This window comes from Erythrolamprus reginae, chromosome 4 (assembly GCF_031021105.1).
Source record: "Erythrolamprus reginae isolate rEryReg1 chromosome 4, rEryReg1.hap1, whole genome shotgun sequence".
Lineage (NCBI taxonomy): Eukaryota > Metazoa > Chordata > Lepidosauria > Squamata > Dipsadidae > Erythrolamprus > Erythrolamprus reginae.
The window spans coordinates 97,279,289-97,300,840 of record NC_091953.1 but is presented as its reverse complement, the minus strand read 5'-3'; the positions used below and the strand labels follow the sequence as shown (position 1 = coordinate 97,300,840).

The window sequence follows — 21,552 nt, the reverse complement described above, 5'->3', positions numbered from 1 at the left end:
ATCATGAGGCCTTTTTCTGCCATCAGTCTTCTATGTTTCTATGTTTCTTATCACAATTATATCACAACATAATGACCTTTACAATTATGGCTCATTTGCTAATATTCTCATTCTTTTTTTTTCAAGGAAAAGATGATGTTGAGCCAAAGAATCCAGAAGACTGTACCTTGCATACATCGTAAGTTAACCTAATATTTACAGATTGTTAAATGGTAGTAATTTTCCTTGAAGTCCCAGAATAGAATAGAATAGAATTTTTATTGGCCAAGTGTGATTGGACACACAAGGAATTTGTCTTAGTGCATATGCTCTCAGCGCACATAAAATGAAATATACATTTGTCAAGAATCATGTGGTACAACACTTAATGATTGTCATAGGGGTCAAATAAGCAACGAAGAAGCAATATTAATAAAAATCTTAGGATACAAGCAACAAGTTACAGTCATACAGTCAACATGGGAGGAAATGGGTGAAAGGAATGATGAGAAAAACTAGCAGAATAGAAGTGCAGATTTAGTAGAAAGTCTGACAGTGTTGAGGGAATTATTTGTTTAGTAGAGTGATGGCGTTCGGAAGGTGTGTCTGTCAAAAAAAATCAAGGTGACTGCAACTTCATAATCAAAGCCCTGCTCCTTATTTACATGCATCACTTCTGTTTAACATAACAAATCTCTTTTGGATTTAAAGTACTACTTCTGATACTTTGAATTACTGTTTCATTGAAAGTTATAGCAATTGGCTAGTATAGCAAAACCCCTTGATTTTTAAAGAGACTGTAGCAAACAACAATATACACATTTTCGAGTCAGCACTTTATAAAAAAATTAAATATATTTTTAAAATATGACAATAGGAGTTTTTCTCTCTTATTAAAACATATGGCATGTGTTGCTTATGATTTACTGTTTATTTTTCAGTGGCCACAGATTACAGCTTTATCGTTCAATTGTTGAAATCCAAATGAAAGATTTAATATGAAGAATTAATATTAATATTAATATGAAGAAAGAATCCTCCACAATTTGTTGAGGATTCTGAATTAATAAAATTAGTAGGCCAATCAATCACAAAATATGATTCCAATGAAACAGTGGTAGGTTTTTAGTGTTAGTCTGCATGTCAGACAAATTTTTAAGTGCTGCCTACCATTTTTATTATGACCAGGAACAGTTATGTCCAATAATGTTTATTTGGCACTGGTGTTCTTGACACTATTTAAAGTAAAATACTTTTTCAAATCAATCTTGTCAAAATTGTTAACAAAAATAATTAAGACTCTGCTTGGTGATTAATAATTGTCATGTATATTTTAATTTATATACACATGAATGTGCATCCCCCCCCCCCAATACATTGTACTGTACTTTGGTTTAGAATAATTTTGTTATTTAAATGTGATCTGTAATGATTTCAGCTGTTGTTAGCACATGAGGGGTGATGCAGTGGTTGGAGTGCAGCCCTGCAGGCTACTTCAGCTAACTGCTAGCTGTAGTTCAGCAGTTCAAATCTCACCACTTACTCAAGGTTGACTCAGCCTTCCATCCTTCCATGCTGGTTAAAATGAGGGCCAACATTGTTGGGGCAATATGCTGATTGTGTAAACCGCTTAGTTTATTGGTTTATATACTGTATTCATTTTAGTAAAATCAAATTTGAATATATATATTTATTATCTATTAATTTTATATACTGAAGTTCATTGGCTCTGAGTGGTTACAAATGAAACATTAAAAATAAGATAAACAAAAAAGGAGCGTAAATATGGTAGGGATGGCAAGAAACAAATCTACCCTGTTCAAAGGGGGAAGGGTTAGTCATTAATAAATAATTTTCATAAACTAGGTTTTGAACTTGGCTTCTTTGAAACTTTGAAATTTGGCTTCTTTGAAACATAGTTCAAAATTTTAAATGTAAGTCAGATAAGAGAAAAGTTGAAAATGCATTGTTAGTTACAATTTCATTTGTGGAGTATATGGAAAGAAAATGTAAAACTATATATGAACTATTTGTTGCTGAAAATGAACATTAGACTTCTCAATCATTAAGGAACTATGTTCCATTCTATAAATAAGATATACAAAGAACAGTTCATCATTTAACTATACAGAACATTAGGCATAAATGTGTAGCCTTAGAGAACTTCTGCTGTCATAACATATCATATATATCGTCTCTCTCTTTTACTCCCTCTCTCTTTTCTTTCATGGGCACATTTAGTATATATCTAGTGTATTAATATGTCCATGAAAAAGAGAGAGAGAGAATATATGTTACAACAGCAATTTGTTGAGAAGTAATACATATCTAGTATATTTATTAGAGGAGCATGGTGGCTCATGTAGTTAGGATGCTGGATTGAAGACCTGCGAGGGGAGCTCTCATCTAGTTTGAATTCTAAAGTCCCAAAGCAATTTAATTTTATATGGCTTTCTCTAATTTATGGTCCCACCAGTTCTTGCTTTTGGGTAAATGATATTTCTTGCAGATCTTCCAGGCACAATTGTTGCTACTTTGTCATGCCGCTGCTTGTAGTCAGTCTGTGCAATCGTCTTGCAGTAGTTTACCAGTTGGTCCATTGTTTCTTCAGCTTCTTTGCATAGAAGGCACTTACCTTCTATTGCTACTGCTGCTGTTGCTGTTGTTGTTGTTGTTATTATGATGATGTTGTTGTTGTTGCATTAGCCAAGAGACTGCACTGATAATGCAGTGTAATGATTTGGCTGCCAATTTTTCAGCTCTGTTGTGGGACACACTTGCATGCTTCCTACAGTGAGCCACAGGAGGGCAAGCCGGCTTCACACCAGAAAGAAAGATAAGCAGCTCTTCCACAGTCATTCAAGGCTCCCTCCCTTTCCTGTATCTGCCTTGCAAACAAGCATTGCAATCTGGAATATTCAGAACTGGCAGGAATCTGCCTGCATGGAGAACCAACTTGTCTACCCACCGAAGTGCTACCTACATAGGTGTATCTAATCACATATAGCATACCTTTAAACTGTTAGTTGGAGAAATGCTGAAGCAAATGATGGGATCTCACACCACTATGCTGTGCTAGGACTTGAAACATTGGAGCAAAGACCGTCCCCAGTGTCATAAAGCTACTGAGTCACTACACCTCTATGTAATCAGAAGAAAATAAGGAAGAAAATAATACAATTACTATAGTAATATATATTTATATAGAAATAAACAAGATAATAATCAACATGGGTTTGTCAGAAACAAATCATGCCAAACCAATCTCATATCATTTTTCAATACCATAACCAAATCAGTAGACCAATGCAACACAGTAGACCTAATATACCTGGGCTTCAGTAAAGCTTTTGATAAAGTAGATCACAATCTCCTAATCCACAAATTAGGAAAAAACGGGGTAGATTATAATACATGCAGATGGATAAACAGTTGGCTGATCAATTGCACCCAACGAGTTGTCTTCAATGGCTCCAAGTCCACATGGAATGAGGTAGGCAGTGGGGTACCATAAGGTTCAGTCCTGGGCCTTGTACTCTTCAACATTTTCATTAATGACCTAGATGAGGGAATAGAGAGAGAACTAATCAAATTTGCAGATGACACCATCCTGGCAGGGGTAGCCAACACCCTAGAGGATAGGCTCAAATTACAAAAGGACCTAGATAGATTAACACAATGGGCCAAAACTAAGAAAACGATGTTTAACCTCAAAGAAAGGAAAGTCCTTCACCTAGGTAAAAAACAATCCCTAGACAGGCATACAGACTGGGAGGAACGTCACTTAGCAGTAGTGACTGTGAAAGAGATCTCGGTGTCTTGGTGGATAACCAACTAAATATGAGCCAACAATGTGCAGCAGTGGCTAAAAAAGCCAACACAATCTTAAGCTGCATCAACAGGGGGCTACACTCTAAGACTAGGGAGGTATTAATACCACACCTGGAGTATTGCATTGAGTTTTGGTCACCACACTTCAAAAGGACATAGAAACTCTGGAAAAGGTACAGAAAAGAGCAACCAAAATGATAAGGGGACTAGAAAATGAAGACAAACGAAGAGAGATTGCTGGAACTGGGCATGGATAGTCTAGTGAAAAGAAGGGCCAGGGGGGACATGATAGCAGTATACCGGTACTTGAGGGATTGCCACAGAAGGAGGGGGTCACTATATTTTCCAGAGCACCAGAGGGCCAGACGAGGAACAACAGTTGGAAGCTGACCAAGGAGAGATTCAACCTGGAAATAAGGAAGAACTTCCTGACGGTCAGCGCAATCAACCAGTGGAATGGCCTGCCAGTGGAGGTTGTGAACGCCCCAACTCTGGACATTTTCAAGAGGAGATTGGACTGCCATTTGGCTGGGGAAGTGTAGGATTTCCTGCTTGATCAGGGGGTTGGACTTTGTGACCTACAGGGTCCCTTTCAACTCAGATAGATGGATGGATGGATGGATGGATGGATGGATGGATGGATGGATAGGTAGGTAGGTAGGTAGGTAGATAAAATGTAAACATAGTAGATGCCCTATTTAGTGAGTATTCAGAGTTATGAGACTCCTTAAACTTACAAACATCAGTATGTCTCTGCAAACATGTGATCAAGATACAGACACTTTGCATCTGGCAGATATTTTTGTACATTGTACCATCCCATGATCATCATTTGTGTGCTGCACATCCAGTATCCAACAAACAATGAATAGAGAAGCTGGCAGTAAAACTTCAAGTTCTTGTCACATTATGTCATGCTCAATGACCATGGGTGATTAGCTTAACCATTTAAAAAATTGAAATTGGTCATAGAAGAAGATCAAGAAGAAAGAAGGGGAAAAAATGAAATACACAAGATAGAAACATTACTGAATGTTCTTCTCAAAATCCTGGTATATTATTCAAACCTTACTTTGGTGAATCTTTGCTTTTCCTAAATGATTATGCAGATTTGTTAGGTCACACAATCATTCTAGCAAGTGCTACAAAGCAGAATCAAATAATATAACAGATGTATATTATTGTGAATACATTGGACATGGTTTGTAAAAACGATTTCCCTAAATTTCAGCATTGAGATGAATTACTACACTGTGATGATATAAATAGCAATGCCTTCTCAGATACAAAAAAAAAATACTTCCAATAATTTTACATCAAACGTTTTGCTGAAGCAGGAGCAGTGAGTAGCTTATGATACCCTGTTTCCCCGATAGTAAGACACCCCCGATTGTAAGACGTATCGGGGGTTTCAGGGGGGTCGGCTAATATAAGCCGTACCCCGAAAGTAAGACATATGTCTTACTTTCGGGGAAACACGGGGGGTATTGCCGCCTCCCTTTCATCTAGCTGTGCGCCGCCTCCTGCCCACGTCCGCACCGTCCCCCTCTCCATACGTCGCCGCGCCGTCCCCTGCACTTGTCACTGCCGCCTCTGCAAATTTACTCGGGCACGTCCCTACTCCAAAGAAACCTCTCCCCCCCCTGCCCGTCACAGAAGGTAAAATGCATATACACTAAAAAAACACGTTTTACACAGGTTTTTTAGCTGTCAGTGCCCCTTTAACAATATAAGACATACCCCGAAAGTAAGACATAGTGGGGCTTTTGGGGATAAAAAGAAAGTAAGACACTGTCTTACTTTCGGGGAAACACGGTATCAAATGTCTGTGCCACACAGATGATCAAAAATATAGTTTTTTTGGCAGAAGGCTATTTATTTTATTTGGTTCATTTAAAAAAGGGTCTCTTTATATTAAACCACTAAGCAAGCAATACTAAATTCTTCAATATGTCAACCATTTGAAACAATATAATAACCAGATTCTGCTCAGGTTACCTATTAAATATTATTTCTGTTTATTAAAGAGAGCACTTTTATATCATACCATCTTCCTAATAGTTTTCAGATCTCGATAAATGTCATATTTGTCACCAAACTCTGTTGAAGAAAGAGGAATGAAAATAACACAGAGGTGCCTAGGCATAGCTATTCTAAACTCCTAAAACCTGGATAAAACTAAGTCCATAGCTAAAGTTCTCTTAAACTGCATGAACTTCAGTGGCCAAAAGCTATTATTAATATAGCATCCTGCAGATACTTAACACTGTGACAAATCTTTCTCTTAAAGCCTAAACTGTCAGAGTAAATGTAAACTATTTAAGGGCTTCTGGAGAGCTTGTCTCCTTGAGATTTAAATTATTCTTCCGAACTCCTTCAAATGCTGACAGTTTCAAAGAAGGAAGAATGTTCTTGTGCTGGGTGGCAGGATTTCTTTTCTTTTTTAAACCAGCTTTTGCTTCAGTCCTAAGGGTAAACCAGCCAGATGCGGTTTAAATTCACCTTCATGCTACGTCCTGGACACCTCTATGCCATGTTCTTATTAAGAATACCCGCCAGGTATTTTAGATATCATTTCATGATATCAAAACTCTCTCCAGCTCATAGAGAGGCAGTTACAGAACAGAAGTAGAAAAGGCTGCTCAGGAATGACGATGACAGAGTGTGGCCAGATCAGTCTAATTAACGCCTCTATACCAGTGTTCCCTCTAATTTTTTTGGGGGGTGGGCGGAAAAGTATAGTGTCTGAGCGGCAGTCCCTTCGGGACTGGGCGGCACAGAAATAACAAACAAACAAACAAATAAATAAATAAATAAATACTGTGTGTATATAACAGTGAGCTCATAATAGGGCAACTCTATCAATATCAAAATGCTACTTAAATAGTTGAGCTAGTTTCAAACTAGATTTTGATTTTCTTTCTCTCTTCCTTACTCCCATTCTTTTTCTTTCTCTTTTCCTTCCTCTCTTTTTTCTATCTGTTTCTCTCTCTTCCTCTCTCTCTCCTTCCCTCTCACTCTTTCCCTCTCGGCTTCTGGGCAGGTTTGGAAAACTCTGAGTTGATGATGATTTTTAAGTGAGCGATTGCTCACTGCTCAGCTTAGAGGGAACTATGCTCTGTACATATATATCCAACTGGATACCAATGTCATGTCCTGTATAAAGGATGGTAAATAACAAACTGTATACATTTTAAGGTAGCTACTGTTCCATAGTGTTAAGATAAGGAGGAACCTGAGCAACTTTCCAGGGCAGCTAATGATGAGGAGAGCCAGAATGGTGTACTGGTTAAGAAAGCAAGCTAGAAACATGGAGATTGCGAGTTCTAACTCTATCTTAGACAAAAGCCAACTGGGTGACTTGTGCCAGTAACTTTCTCTCAGATCTAGGAAGGAGGCCCAGGTAAATAATTTTTGCAAATGTCATGAAAATTACAGGGACTAGTCCAAGCAATTGGTAGGGATCAGAGGTGGGGTGCTGCCAGTTTGGACTGGTTCTTTAAAAGTGGTAGTGGAAATTTGGCACCGCTCCCCGAACTGCCAGCGATGACCAGCGGTCCACTCTCCTGAACCAGTCCTTTGGTCCTTGCGGAATGCAAAAATATCCCTGCACAATGGCAATCAGCTACCATTGGTTCCAGTTGCTTATGCAGTTGCAATGAAAGAAACATGAAAACTTGAAAGAGCTCTAAGATGCATTGGTCAATATGTGGTGGTCAATGGTCAATATGTGGTGACCTGAAAGTGATTGCTACCTTACTTCGTCTTCAAGGTGAATATATCTAAGTATTGCTGCTTCCTGTGAATGGGACAGTCATATGAAAGAATTGCACAATATCAAAAGAGACTGGCTGCTACGGCAGACATTGCAACCAGGGAATAAAAAAATGTAAAGTATCCAGCACTTGTAGACAGCAACAAGATTTTACTATCTCCATTACACATCAAGCTGGTATTAATAAAAAACTTCATGAAGGCAATGGACAGGAATAAAATAGCTTTTATGTACCTGATAAGTACATTTCTGTCACTTAGTGCTGCAAAAATAAACGAAGGAATTTTTGTTGGCCCACAGATCCGTGAACTTATTAATGATGATGAGTTTCTTTCTCTGTTGCTTGGTAAGGAAAAGAGTGCATGAATAGCATTCATGTCAGTGACATCAAATTTTCTTGGAAACAATAAAGCATCGAACTACGAGGACGAAATTGAAAAACTCATCCAGGCCTACAAAACTCTTGGTTGTAACATGTCCTTAAAATTCATTTTCTACACTATCATCTGAATTTCTTTCCATAAAATTGTGGAGCAGTGAGTGATGAGCATGGGAAGCGCTATGGAAAAAAGTTATCCAGGTAAATGGAGCCCATCAATGATTTCAGACTACTGTTGGACAATTGTAAAAGACAATCCTTTCCTTGAATACAAAGGAAAAGTCAAGAGAAGCAAAAGGGTCACAAACTGAAGGCATTAGTTTCATTAATCATTAGATTCATGAGAAATTAAAACTTTTGAACATTTTAAACTTGTTTACTAATTTAGCTTTTCTTGATAAACATATACAGTACAATAAAATAGATTATTTCATATATTCACTGTTGCAAAAAATAATTCACTTAATTTTAATTAAAATATGTTCTGTCGGGCTCTCTGGTACACTCCTCCCAAAAATTCACAGGTACAAATTTCAGACACACACACGTTTGAAAATTCAAAACAATGTTCTTTATAATGAAAATTCACTTAAACTAAGCCCTCTTTTGGTATAGCAAAGAGCACTGGTCTCCAAACAAACTGGTAATTTGTACAAGTCCCTTATCAGTTCTGTGATACTTAGCTTGCAGCTGTGAGGCAATTCACAATCCTTCTTTCACAAAGTGAAACACACTTTGCTCTGGTTAATTTCAAAGCGGGGAAAAATCAGCACACAAAAGGTCAAAGTCAGTAAAGCAGTCATGAAACACAACGATCAGATAATCCTCCACAATGGCCAAACCCACAGGCTGCTCTTTATAACAGCCTCACTAATTACCACAGCCCCACCCAACCTCAGGTGGCCTCATTTTCTTTGATAATAATCTCTCAGTTGTTGCCTAGGCATCGCTCTCCGCATGCGTGGCTGTATCATTAACTCTTGTTCTGAATCCAAGGAGGAGCTAGATAATTGATCTCCTACTGAGTTGTCTGCCACACTCTCCTCCTCCCTGTCACTCATGTCTTCTTGGTCAGAGGAGCCTTCATCAGCAGATTCCACCGGGGGGAAAACAGGCCTGCAGCATGTGGATGTCTCCCCCACATCCACAGTCCTTGGGGCAGGAGCTGGGCCAGAGCTAACCACAACAAAAATATATGGGTTTATATATATGTATTAAGTTTTGGCTCATTATTTGCCTATTCCCTCTAGTTGGAAAATGTAAAATGTCCATTGCATGAAAACTGGAGCCAACTAACAAATTTCATTATTATATTTGAATTCAGCTTGTGAAATTCATTAAGAAATGGCACATTTCATTTCTGTAACAAAAACAAATTGAAAATTTGTAGAACAGTGAATTGTTGGCAAGAATCACAGGAAACACAGGAAGAAAAACATACATGAGAGCATAATATAGTTAGTGGAACCCAAAAACACATACTCGAACATTTCACTATTGCAACAGATTTCCCGTATTGTTCAGAACTTATTCATGTTAGATGAAAGTTAATGTCATTCCTGAAAATTAGTTTTTTAAATAGTTGCTTCTTTCATGTTCATACACACACAGATACACATACAAACACACACACAAATTAAGGATTTTCTGTCTTCTTTTTTAAAAGGTGCCAATTATTCCTATTTCTCCCCATAGTATATAAAATGTATGTAGAAAATCTGTGAAGTAAATGCGTCCGTGATGTAAATTCAAAGAGGCAAATTAAAATTACTTGTGGATATATCAATTTGCACACACAAATTGTTTATATTCAGGAACAGTGGAACTTAATTTATCCTTTCACTGGTTTTACTGCTTCTTTCAAACATTACTTTCAGGGACAGGTTTATTGTGCTCCTGAATTAGGCAAGGAACCATTCATGAGTGGAGCATTTACATTTAAGAAAAGAGGGAGGGAAACGTCTTCTTCCTATCAAATTACTCCAGTGTTCCCTTTGAAAACACTGAAAAAAGAAACAAAAGGAAAGAAGAGAACTAAAACTCAATTGTTTCTGGTTTCTGATTGTCTTTTAACAAACAGAAAAATGCTTATTCAAAGAATCATAACGTGTCCCTGCATTCCGCTGCTGGGAACTTTTACCTGCCTAGAATTCACGGTCAAAGAAAGCACCCTTAAAGGTGTATGATAAAAAATTTAAAAAAGAGAGTTCACACTAAAGTGTTATAAAATCCTAAAGTCCCGAACCATCTGCTGATTTGTTACATGCCAAACTGGGTTCACTGGGTCTTTGGACTCACTTCAAGTTTTCAATGCTAAAAGAACACGGCCATTGGTATCACACTACAAATATATATACTTAAACACAATCAACTGTGTATCTTATATCTCTTGTTTTAATTTTTGTACAGTATGTATTAGCACTCATCATTTGCTCAAGTTTTGCCATGCCCAAAACATCATTAACAAAACTGGCTTAACCATTGAAGATTATATTTTCATTGCATGCTGAGCTTGAAGTTAATACATAGAACTAACTGCCCTATAATGGAGTTTAATGCAGGACATTCTGGTCAGTGGTATCAGTGAGTGATACCGGTGGGAGAGAATATTTGTAGCTCAGGATTGAACTATGGGTTCTTGCTGCTCTTTGAGCTTGGTAGCATTGATTATGTCACATAGTTTGGTAATAAAATGTCTGCAAGAAAACAACCAAGCTCACAGAGCACCAAATATCTCACAAAAATATGCTTTTTCACCAAAACCCCTGAACCATTTTCCATATGTTCGAAAACTATCTCCCTAGATCTCTGGGTCTGATATTCCGGAAGTATGTAGACTTCTAATAGAAAGTAGGTTCTTTCATAGGCAAAAGTACTCCTTACATTTAAGTAGATCAGACAGGAAATCAACATCATAGGAAGGCCACCAATAAACTACTTTTATTGAGATTGGTTATGACAGTCTTTTAAATATCAATATGTTGTATCTTTTCCCTGTTCTTCTACACTGGTGAATTGGAAAGATGTCTGCCAAGATGTTTCCCAATGTTATTTCATTGCTCTGGACTTAAAAAGATAATTAATTTCTTTTTGGTTAGGTTTTTGTTTTTTCACATTTCTGTCAAGGTCAAAAAGTTAGGCCAGACTGACTGTAAAAGCTTTGTTGTAACGTTTACTCATCTAAACACAGGGCAAGACAAGTTAAACACCTAATTCTGACACATGTTATTATTTCCACGTTTTGGTGCTCCAAGAAAATTAGAATATTAAAAATCATGGTATGACTTTATTAACAAATTTTATTTTAAAAATTGTGCAAAATGTTGTATTTAATTTAAAAATAAACAATTCTAAATTCCTCATCAAATGATATTTATTTATATGGACTCATGACAGATTACAACTGTATTAGATCATACTCAATATAACATGTTAGATCTGTCTGTCTGTCTGTCTGTCTGTCTGTCTGTCTGTCTGTCTGTCTGTCTGTCTGTCTATCTATCTATCTATCTATCTATCTATCTATCTATCTATCTAATAAAACATGCATGATGTCTAAATCATTGAAATGATTTAGAAATGTAAGAACAAATAACACTAACTCCATAACATCAAAATGCAATTCAATTATAATCAACATCCTTAGTACAGCACACATAATTGGCATAAAAGAAAATCACATAATTAGAAACCAGCCAACACCAGTCAGATGACATCAACTATCCAAGTCTGTCTAAAACAATTCAGCATTTAATACTCTATTGAAGTCTATTGCATTCAAGGTAATCCTGATATTGAAAGGGAGATTATTCCAAATTATTTCAGTTGTTACCAAAAAAAACCCCTCTTCATACATACACTCACATGAAAATTCAGGAACTGTTGTATCTGATAGAAAATAGGATGAGGGCAAAATCCATTTTATTTAGGGAAGCAGTTCTTTTATTTGTGAATTGATGGTAGGGCTAAAAAACTAAATCCTTTGTACTAGAATTTCAGCAATGACTGATAATGTTTCATAGGATAGAACTGAAATATTTTTTTAATTATTATTTTTATTTCATGTACTGCATGCTACCTGTTATTTGTATAAACATTTGTGGAAGGTATACTTCAAATGCTCTCTACTTTGGAAAATGAGCCTATATTGTAATAGGACTTCAAAAAAGATTGCAGTTGTAATTAAAATTGAATACAAAATCATATTGTTCTGCCCATCTGTCTATCTCCAAATATTCTTGAAATGAAATTTGTTTAAAAGATGAATTTTAAAGAATTATTTAAAGAATTTTAACGGAAGAGCAAAAAACGTTTTGTAGTATCCACCTCCTTTATAGCCATTGTTGCTGTTCTTTAATTTGAGACAGTTGTGAATTAAATGTTTTGGAAAACATTTCATGTACTGCATGCTACCTGTTATTTGTATAAACATTTGTGGAAGGTATACTTCAAATGCTCTCTACTTTGGAAAATGAGCCTATATTGTAATAGGACTTCAAAAAAGATTGCAGTTGTAATTAAAATTGAATACAAAATCATATTGTTCTGCCCATCTGTCTATCTCCAAATATTCTTGAAATGAAATTTGTTTAAAAGATTAATTTTAAAGAATTATTTAAAGAATTTTAACGGAAGAGCAAAAAACGTTTTGTAGTATCCACCTCCTTTATAGCCATTGTTGCTGTTCTTTAATTTGAGACAGTTGTGAATTAAATGTTTTGGAAAATAAAAATGCATGGAACAGAAGGCAAAACAACAAGGAGATGAATATTGGTTGGCATTTATCCAGTTCAAATAAAATGGCACATGGCAAGCAAAAGATAATAATCAAACAAATATTAAGACTGAATTTAGAAAATATCTGCTCTTTTGATTGAACGAGATCCAGAATTTGTCAGTCATATGTTTAGTTTAAGGCAGATCTTATTAACAGTTTATGTTCAAGCTTGTTTGGCTTGTCTAGTTCAATATAGAATATATTGAAGTTTTCTACTTTTACAATTATTGTTCTGGTTGAACTATTTTTTTTGTAAACTCTACTATTCAGTTGTTTTGTATAATTCAGATCATGGGAGTTTAAATGTATATTTGATAGTTTAAAAACATATTTATTTAATTTTATAGTATTCTATTTTTTATACCCAAGAAGTGCAGTGATTTTCATCTCTTTACTACTATAAAGATGCAGTTATGAACAGTTAATAATGTTTATATTTAAACATGTTTCATTTAAGATGCAGTAATACATTTTACAGTGCGGGTTATAGCAGCACATTACATTCATAATGTATAATACATAATAATGTATTACGAGTGTCTTGAATTTAAAGCTGTTTGTTTTACTGTGGTAAAGCACAATTACTTGAATTAGTTAAAATATAGTTGTAAACAAATAGAGTAGCCTTGATTTGATAGGATACGACTGAAGGGTTTTTTTCCTTCAGGGTAAGAATCTTTCCAATAATTACATCTTCATTATTTTTACAGTGTAGGTCTTGTATTAAACATGAGGTTTTAGTTGATGTTAGTCAATTTTGCCATTATGCTTTTCAATTTATATTATCAAAGCATTCTTAAGTATATGTTAATTTTTACACTGAAATCACTGGGGATTTAATGTACTTAATTTTAATACATTATATTCACATTTCTTGTATGGTCCTTTTTTTTTTTAGTAATCTCCTGAGTAAACAGGCCAGATATTTAGATGATTAATATCAAAACATGCAGTCATTATTCTGGAGAGATATTCAAAAGGATGTATTAAAATTAATTATGCATAAATCTAACCTTTTATTGTTAATAACAGTAGATGTCTCATTGATGTCTCTCATTGCAATTATAAATAACCTGTATTTTTCTATTATGGACTGCCTAGATAGGAGGGTTAGAATTCATATGTTCTGATGTCTATTAATTTGTTTTATGAGACTCAAACCAGCTTGTGAGAACTTTCTTGTTAAATAATTGCCAGAATTTTAGACATCAGTTCCTTTTGTTAAAGATTAATTGCATGATAGTTTAAATAAATTATGCAAAAAATATCAAGTCTGACATACATTGAAGAGAATTGAAGAATTGATAATGTAATATTTTTCAAGACCTATATATAATGGAACTCCAAACTAAACTTCTTTTATGTTTATGCTAACCAGTTTAAAATGAAATTGGGCAATATTAATAAAATATTGTAATAGATATTTTTATTGTTGTTTTTATTTATTCCTTATCTTATCCACAGTAAGGGAATCTAGATTCCCAAACAATTTTCCCAAAGTAAGATTAATTTTTGAATAGACATGCATAGGATCAGGGTGTTATAGATTGCACACAGAAAAAGATTAATCTTAAATGAAGTACTCCTTTTACATGAGTTACATTCTAATTGTTACCTTGTCATTTGAAATGTTTTAGCACATTAATTTTTTATTTGTCAGCTTGATTAATAATGACATTGGTGAATAGTCATACATTCAGTGGATAGATCTTCAGAATAGATCTGAAAACAGTCTCAGGTGGGACTGCTCAAAGAAATTGTAATTTCATTGGGCTATAATATGACCAAAACCAAGAACAGACAGACAGACAGATAGACAGACAGATGTGTTAATGTATTGGCAAAAATATTTTTAATGAAAAATGAAGGGACAAAATTCATCTAGTTTGAGGGTCAAATTTCATAAGTATATCTATTTGTAACTTCACCTTAAAGATTTATTAATTATTAACATTGGTATATAAAAATTGTTATATCTTTAAAACAAGTACCAGGAATTGGTTTCTCCCCGTTCAGACTGGATCGCTCGAACCAGTAGCGACTTGCTGTTGATGTCACAATGATGTCACGGATCCAGTTCGGTTGGTGCTGGTCCATGGGCACCGCCATCTTTTTTTCACAATTTTTTAAATGTTTGAATTATTTTCCTCTGTTGCTGCTGCTTAAAAAAGGACCCGTCCGCCTGTCAATGAGTTTACACTTACTTTTATTCCTTTGTCCGAAGCACAGCTGATCAGCTCCTCAGCTGTGTTTTGGACTGATTATAGCTACCGAGCATGTGTGGAAGCAGAATTGCATGTCATACTGTTCCTGTTAATATGCTGTACTTTTTTTTACGTGTAATCAAATAAACTTGCAAACTGGCTATTTCTTTGATCATATGGATTAATATGGCTCATAACATTTATAATGAACCTTCCTTTTCTGAAGAAATTATAGAAGGTAATAAAAGCTTATTCAAAGGTATTGAGACTGCTATCTTAGTTTTGCCTTTGTATATAGGCAATTATGTTACAGTAGAACAGTCAAACAATATATGTGTATATTTTGCAGAATCCATTTCTTGCTTTAAATGTCATTTCATTAGTTTCTTCATTATAGTTTCTATATAATAACTATAAAATTAGTTCTGAAATGAGGTAATTAATTTTTGTTTATAGAAAAAAGCAAGGACCTTAAATAGTTTGTTCATAATAACCTCAAGGTTGATAATGGGAAAAGTCCAAGTACATTCTTTTAGCATTCAGTACCTAAATGAACTGAGCAGACAGTAGCACCTAACCAAGTAGCGGTTTTGGAAAAAGCCAAGCAGTATTGGATCAGGTTTAAAATATGGCAAATCATCAGAAAATGCCAAGACTTTAGACAGCCCGGGAAGTTAAAAGAAACTCTAGAAAGAATACAATAGCAATCACTTCCACATTTATACAAAAGAAAACAATATGAATATGTCTGTGTCACCAGACACTAAGAACAACTTGCATATAAATAAATTATCTAATAAAATTGTATTAAACTTGCGTACTTGATTAAAATTTTAATCAGGATTTGCAACACAGTTTGTAATTGATTAAATGCCATGTTCAAATGTGAATGGGGAGGATAAATTCAGCATAAACAGATAAACAGTTGTATACTGATAATCTTTTAGCCATGGTTAAAAGATTAGAAACATTTCATTTTCAAAGGAGTTGTTACCAAAAGAAAACCAAAGATGCTTTCCAGTATTTGGATGTGTTTCCTATGTTTAGTTTTTTCTGCTACAAAAATATCTCAAGAATTGGATGGAAAAGATCCTGTGGTAAAGAATTTACCAACAAGTTTACTTAAAGCAGTCCAACTGCATGTTTATTCATAAAAAGGGCTTACTTCCAGAAAATTAAATATAAGATTGTAGTTTAAAATAGTTGAAGACTTCCAAAAGCTTTGGGTTGGGCTTATTTCCATCCCATGGAAACTTTTCTGTAGAAACTCACAAGAAGCCTTTTAATTACATAAGACAACAAATACTTAAGGTGTTGGCAGTCTGCATGGCAGCCCAGCTTCCCCTTTTGGGGAGGGAATACCCCAACCCCCAACTAAATCTCCAAAACAGTATGAAAATGTAGCCATACAAAAGACTCCTATATATATCCCTCAGGGGTTTCCAAAACAAAGCTTAATTAAAATACATTCCCCAGCCCAAAAGAGTTCCTCATCCCTAATCTACATTATTGATATTTAACAGCATGGATAATTATCACTAGAGTCATAAAAATTGACAACTCTACAATGACACTTTGAAGTTTTGAGTGTTGCATTTTTCAGAGTAATTCTGTTTCACATGAAGACAAGCTCAAAATGGTGTGCCTAGACTTGAGATGGCAAACCTATGGCACACCTGCCACAGGTGGCACACAGAGTCATATCTGAGGGTACGTGAGATGTTATCCTATGTCATCTCCAGCTGATTTTTGGCCACCTTTTTGGCCGTTTTTGCTCTCCCCAGGCTTCAGGAGGCTTCCCTGAACCCTGGGGGTTGCAAAAATGGCCCAATCAGAAGTTTGTTTCCCAACTTTCAGTTGGTCCATTGGCTGTTTTTCACACTCCCCAGGCTTTGGGAGCCTTTTCTTAACTCTGGGAAGAGAGAAAAACAGTCCAAAGAAGCTGTTGGGCTGGAGGCTCCAGTGAGGCATGTGTGGAGTGGGCAGCATGAGGGGGTTGTGCATATGCGCAGGGGGAAAGCAGGGGGCTGTGCGCAGGGTGAGGGTATTGTATTATGGGTGTCAGCATGCGCACACGCTATTGTGCAAGCTATTGCGCCCATGCATATCCTTTTGGCACCTGAGCCAAAAAAGGTTCGCCATCATGGGCCTAGGCCATCAAAGCCCACTATTTGTGTGCATATGTGCGTGCACATATATAGTACACACATATAAATACAGGGGGTGGAGCAATGTGTTATTGGAAAGGAGAGAAAACATTCATCATTTATAGATAATGACCAATAGTTAGGTGCAATGCAAACATTTCTTCTTTCATAAACTGAGGTAAGAGTTGTAGTATAATAAGAAATTTTGATCTCCAAGTCTGTTCTTTGACAGAAGGCTGAATTCATGGGTAAGAGCATCAGGCAAGCCCATTAGAATCTTAACTTTTATCCTCCCTGTCATCATCATGAGTTTAGACCAGATCAGTACTTAATTGGTATATCCATCTAGTTAAATTAAAAAGCGAGTTAACACAATTATTCTACTTCCCTGAAATCATCTAATATGGCACGGGGAAAAAAAATGCATAACATTCTTGTTGTCACCTACAGCTCAAAATTAAAATCATTAAAGCATATCACAGTAATCTATAGTCTAAATTGAATAATGAATGGCATTTCAGTCTACGAAGAGGGACGGCATACAAATTTAATAAATAATAATTTCCCTTTTATAAGCCTTTGAATGGCATTTCCCTTTTATAGGCCTTTGAATGCTAGACTTGCATTTGCATAAGTCAGTTACCAACTTTAAACAGTTACTGTCCAAAAGGAACAGGACACACTATAGTGGCACAGATTCAGAAATCAAAAACTCTCTAATGCAATGGTTTTTAACCTGGGTGTCAGGACTGCTTTGGGGGTTGAACGACCATTTCACAGGGTTCGCCTAAGACCATGACATAGTTACCGGCAGAAATTATATTAATGGAATTAAAGGGGACAGAATTATGTGAATTAAATAATTCTACAAAACTCTTCATTGGTTAAAGCTCTAATGATAAGTAGTTACATGTTTTTCATGAATCTGGAAATAACATTTACATTGATGTCAAAAATAAGGTGAATGAAAACCGTTCTTTTGTGGCAATACCTATTGTAATTTCTTTATTGCTTTTTTAGTCTTTGTATTTTTGGTTCTTTGAATTGGAAGATGATGAGAATAGCTTTAAAACTGTAGGAAGAAATGTTAGTACCCTATACTGAGATGCTGACATAACTGTACGCAAAGGATCTGCAAGGTCTAGTAATAAATCAGGGATTACTGGAAAAATTTGATCTAAAATTAAATATAAAGAGCTTAACCTAATGTCAGCAGAAATAACAGAATAACAGAGTTGGAAGGGATGTTGGAGGTCTTCTAGTCCAACCCCCTGCCTAGGCAAGAAACACTATACCACTTCATACAAATGGTTATCAATATCTTTTTAAAAATGTGTTGGAGCATTCACAGGCAAGTTGTTCCACTGATTAATTGTTCTAACTGTCTGGAAATTTCTCCTTAGTTCTAGGTTGGTTCTCTCCTTGATTAGTTTCCATCCATTGCTTCTTATCCTGCCCTCAAGTGCTTTGGAGAATAGTTTGACACCCTCTTTTTTGTGGCAGCCCCTGAGATATTGAAACACTGCTGTCATGTCTCCCCTAGTCCTTCTTTTCATTAAACTGGACATACCAAGTTCCTGCAACTGTTCTTCATATGTTTCAGCCTCCAGTCCCCTAATCATCTTTTTTTTCTAGAGTCTTCCACATCTTTTTTACATTTTTAAAACTGGATGCAGTATTTAGTATGCTGTCTAACCCACATTTTTCTACTTTATCTAGTAGTAGGAACAACAGCCAGGCTTAAAATCGATAGTGAAGATATTGAGGCGATATATAACTTCTGCCTTTAGGGATCATCCATCAACAATAAAGGAATCAGCAATCAACAAATACTCGGCAGATGAGCACTTGGTAGAGGAGCCACAAAGACCTTGTGGGATATGTCTGTACAGAGTTCTAATTCAAGGCACAACTGACTTGGTTCATATTATCATATATAGACATATTATCCAGTACATATTATGTGAAGGCCTTGCTCTCTGGAAAAAGTCTCTAATGTTGAGAAAGATGGAGGGTAATCAGAAGAGGACTATCAGGAGCAAAACGGATGGATTCAGTTGTAGTGTTAATGGGTGGACTATTGAAAAGTTTGAAGAATTAGATTAGGGAAAGATTGTCATGGGTAAAAATATGTGTGGTCCCTAAGTGACTTTATTGTACATCATAATTGTAAATCATTGTGAATAATTGTAAATCATTTCACATAGAAAATACTATATAGAATAATTCATGAATGAATTCCATTCAAAAATGGAATGAATGGTTTGACTGGTATGTGATAGAATGAAAAAAACACAATAAAGTAAGGTTTATTGTTGAATTGCTAAATAAAGCATTACTGCATTAGTAAAAAAATATTGCAGGTTCTTCTTCCTAATATTATTTTGCTGAAACAATACCTGTTTAGTGAATATTTCTTAATCTTTTGATTTCCTATTTAATTTTTGCAATCTTTAAATTTTTTAAAATTTATAAAAATAAGCAACGTGATTTCAGCACATTAGCTTTCTAGTCTATTGAATTCTTTTGGTGATAGAAATATCATAAACTGAGTTTAAAATAACAGTTCTGTTGATATAGTGTTGACAGATATTTCTAAATGAGATGCATGCTTTGAATATATATATTCATTAAGTAGAGTTGACCATCTGTTACAGGATGGGGAAAGAAAAATAGCAATAAATTTCACTTCATTAACACAGACTGAAACATGTGTCTAGCCATTATTCATGAAGTATTTATGTTTTACCGTTTGGATATCTTCTCTTAATATGATAAAAACAAATGCAATTTGGTTCTAATAGTCTCAAAAGGTCAATCTTAATGCATATGGGGTTTTCTTTTCCTGGAACTTTCATTACATGATTACTTCAACATTAAAACTCTGGAAATTTCCATATCAATATGTATTGATGGTTTAAGTGAAAATTGAAATAACATGCAAAAAAGATTAAATATCACAAACATGTTTGAGGTCACATGTAGAGATTTTTTATTTACCTTTTTTTCCTGTAGGTCCAGGATAATCAGGGATGGGCTACTGCCTGGACGGTGGGGGGAACACAATGGGGTAGCAAAAATGGAGCTCCATCCCAGAACACCCAATTTGCACTGAAAGATGTTGAAAGAAAATGCATAAGCAACGCCCACAGTGTGGTAGTAAAAATTTTGGCAGCCCTTCACTGAGGATAATATATATTCACAAGAGACTGCATCCCATTCTGTAAACAGAATAAAACTGTACTTTTTTTGTTGAATAGATTTTGAAGCATGCATGAAATGATGTAGGACATATAAGTATATTTGCTAAAATGTAAATTATTAACTTCATATTAGCAACCTTTCCAGCATGCATTTCCGATCCGATTCATGCTGGTCTACGTGAATTAATATTCTTTGAGAGGCAGAATTCACAATGTCATGTACTATGTTAATAATCCAGATTCTATTGATGATATTGATATTAATTATCACTTAGTTGCTTGCAAACAGTGTAAGTTACCTGCAGTGGCATGACTGCATCATGATCCTGGGCTTGGGGCAATACTATCACCATTCAGAGCCATTTTGAGTAATGAAGCTTATAGGGAAATTTCAGATTTAGAGCATAACATTGAATATTAGATGGTAAAAACAGGTATTTTAAAAAATGGCCTTCATGCTCTTAGCTAAATTATTTGCTAAATTAACTCAACATTGACAGACTTCAATGTACAGTACTGCTATGAAAAATAAAAAAGTAATGTTATTTATAAATTGCATTTGTTTTAACAAGTAAATTGCTTAAAACAATTACATAAGTGCATAAGTGCACCTTTGTGCCTACCATTCCTGTCCTAACGTCTTTTTATCTTTTCTATCTCTACTTTATATTTATATTATGTTAAACATACTACAATACAATACTATATTTGTATGACAAATAAATAAATAAATAAAAGAAATAAATAAATCTTTTTTTCAAATTTGCAGTCATGCTACTTTAATGAGAAAAATATGGGTGTTGTGCTCTCATGAATTCCAAAGCACTATCTTCCAAATAAAACATGCACAGCCTTAATGGAAAAAAGGGTCTTGGACTAAGGTGAAGTTTTGCCCTGAACCAATTGAAGCGTAGTTTGAACTCACAATGAAAAGATATCTATGGTTTAAAGTATTATATTGAATTCCAATTAGGATTTGTTGTTTTCTAGAATGCTAGAAGATGACCTAAAGTTGAGCAGTGATGAAGAAGAGAGTGACCAGGTAAGAAATTTTAAATTTGTTAATTTTTTAACCTCTTAATTCATTAGATTTATATGCTGACTTTTCTCAAAAAGACAATGTTCCAATTTTAAACTTAGGGCTAATGTTTATTATCTATCTATCTATCTATCTAGCTATCTAGCTATCTATCTTTCTATCTATCTATCTATCTATCTATCTATCTATCTATCTATCTAGTACGTATTGGTAATATA

The 21,552-nt window shown here is 35.1% G+C and overlaps 1 protein-coding gene across 1 annotated transcript in view; it reads left to right on the top strand.

Annotated features, from left to right (window-relative positions):
- Positions 1 to 21,552, top strand: part of AFF3 (ALF transcription elongation factor 3) — a 205,366-nt gene that overhangs the window by 96,442 nt on the left and 87,372 nt on the right. Inside the window, exons 7-8 of the mRNA XM_070751578.1 lie at positions 127 to 178; positions 21,286 to 21,337. Coding sequence (XP_070607679.1) covers positions 127 to 178; positions 21,286 to 21,337 — 104 coding nt within the window. The remainder of the gene's footprint in view (positions 1 to 126; positions 179 to 21,285; positions 21,338 to 21,552) is intronic.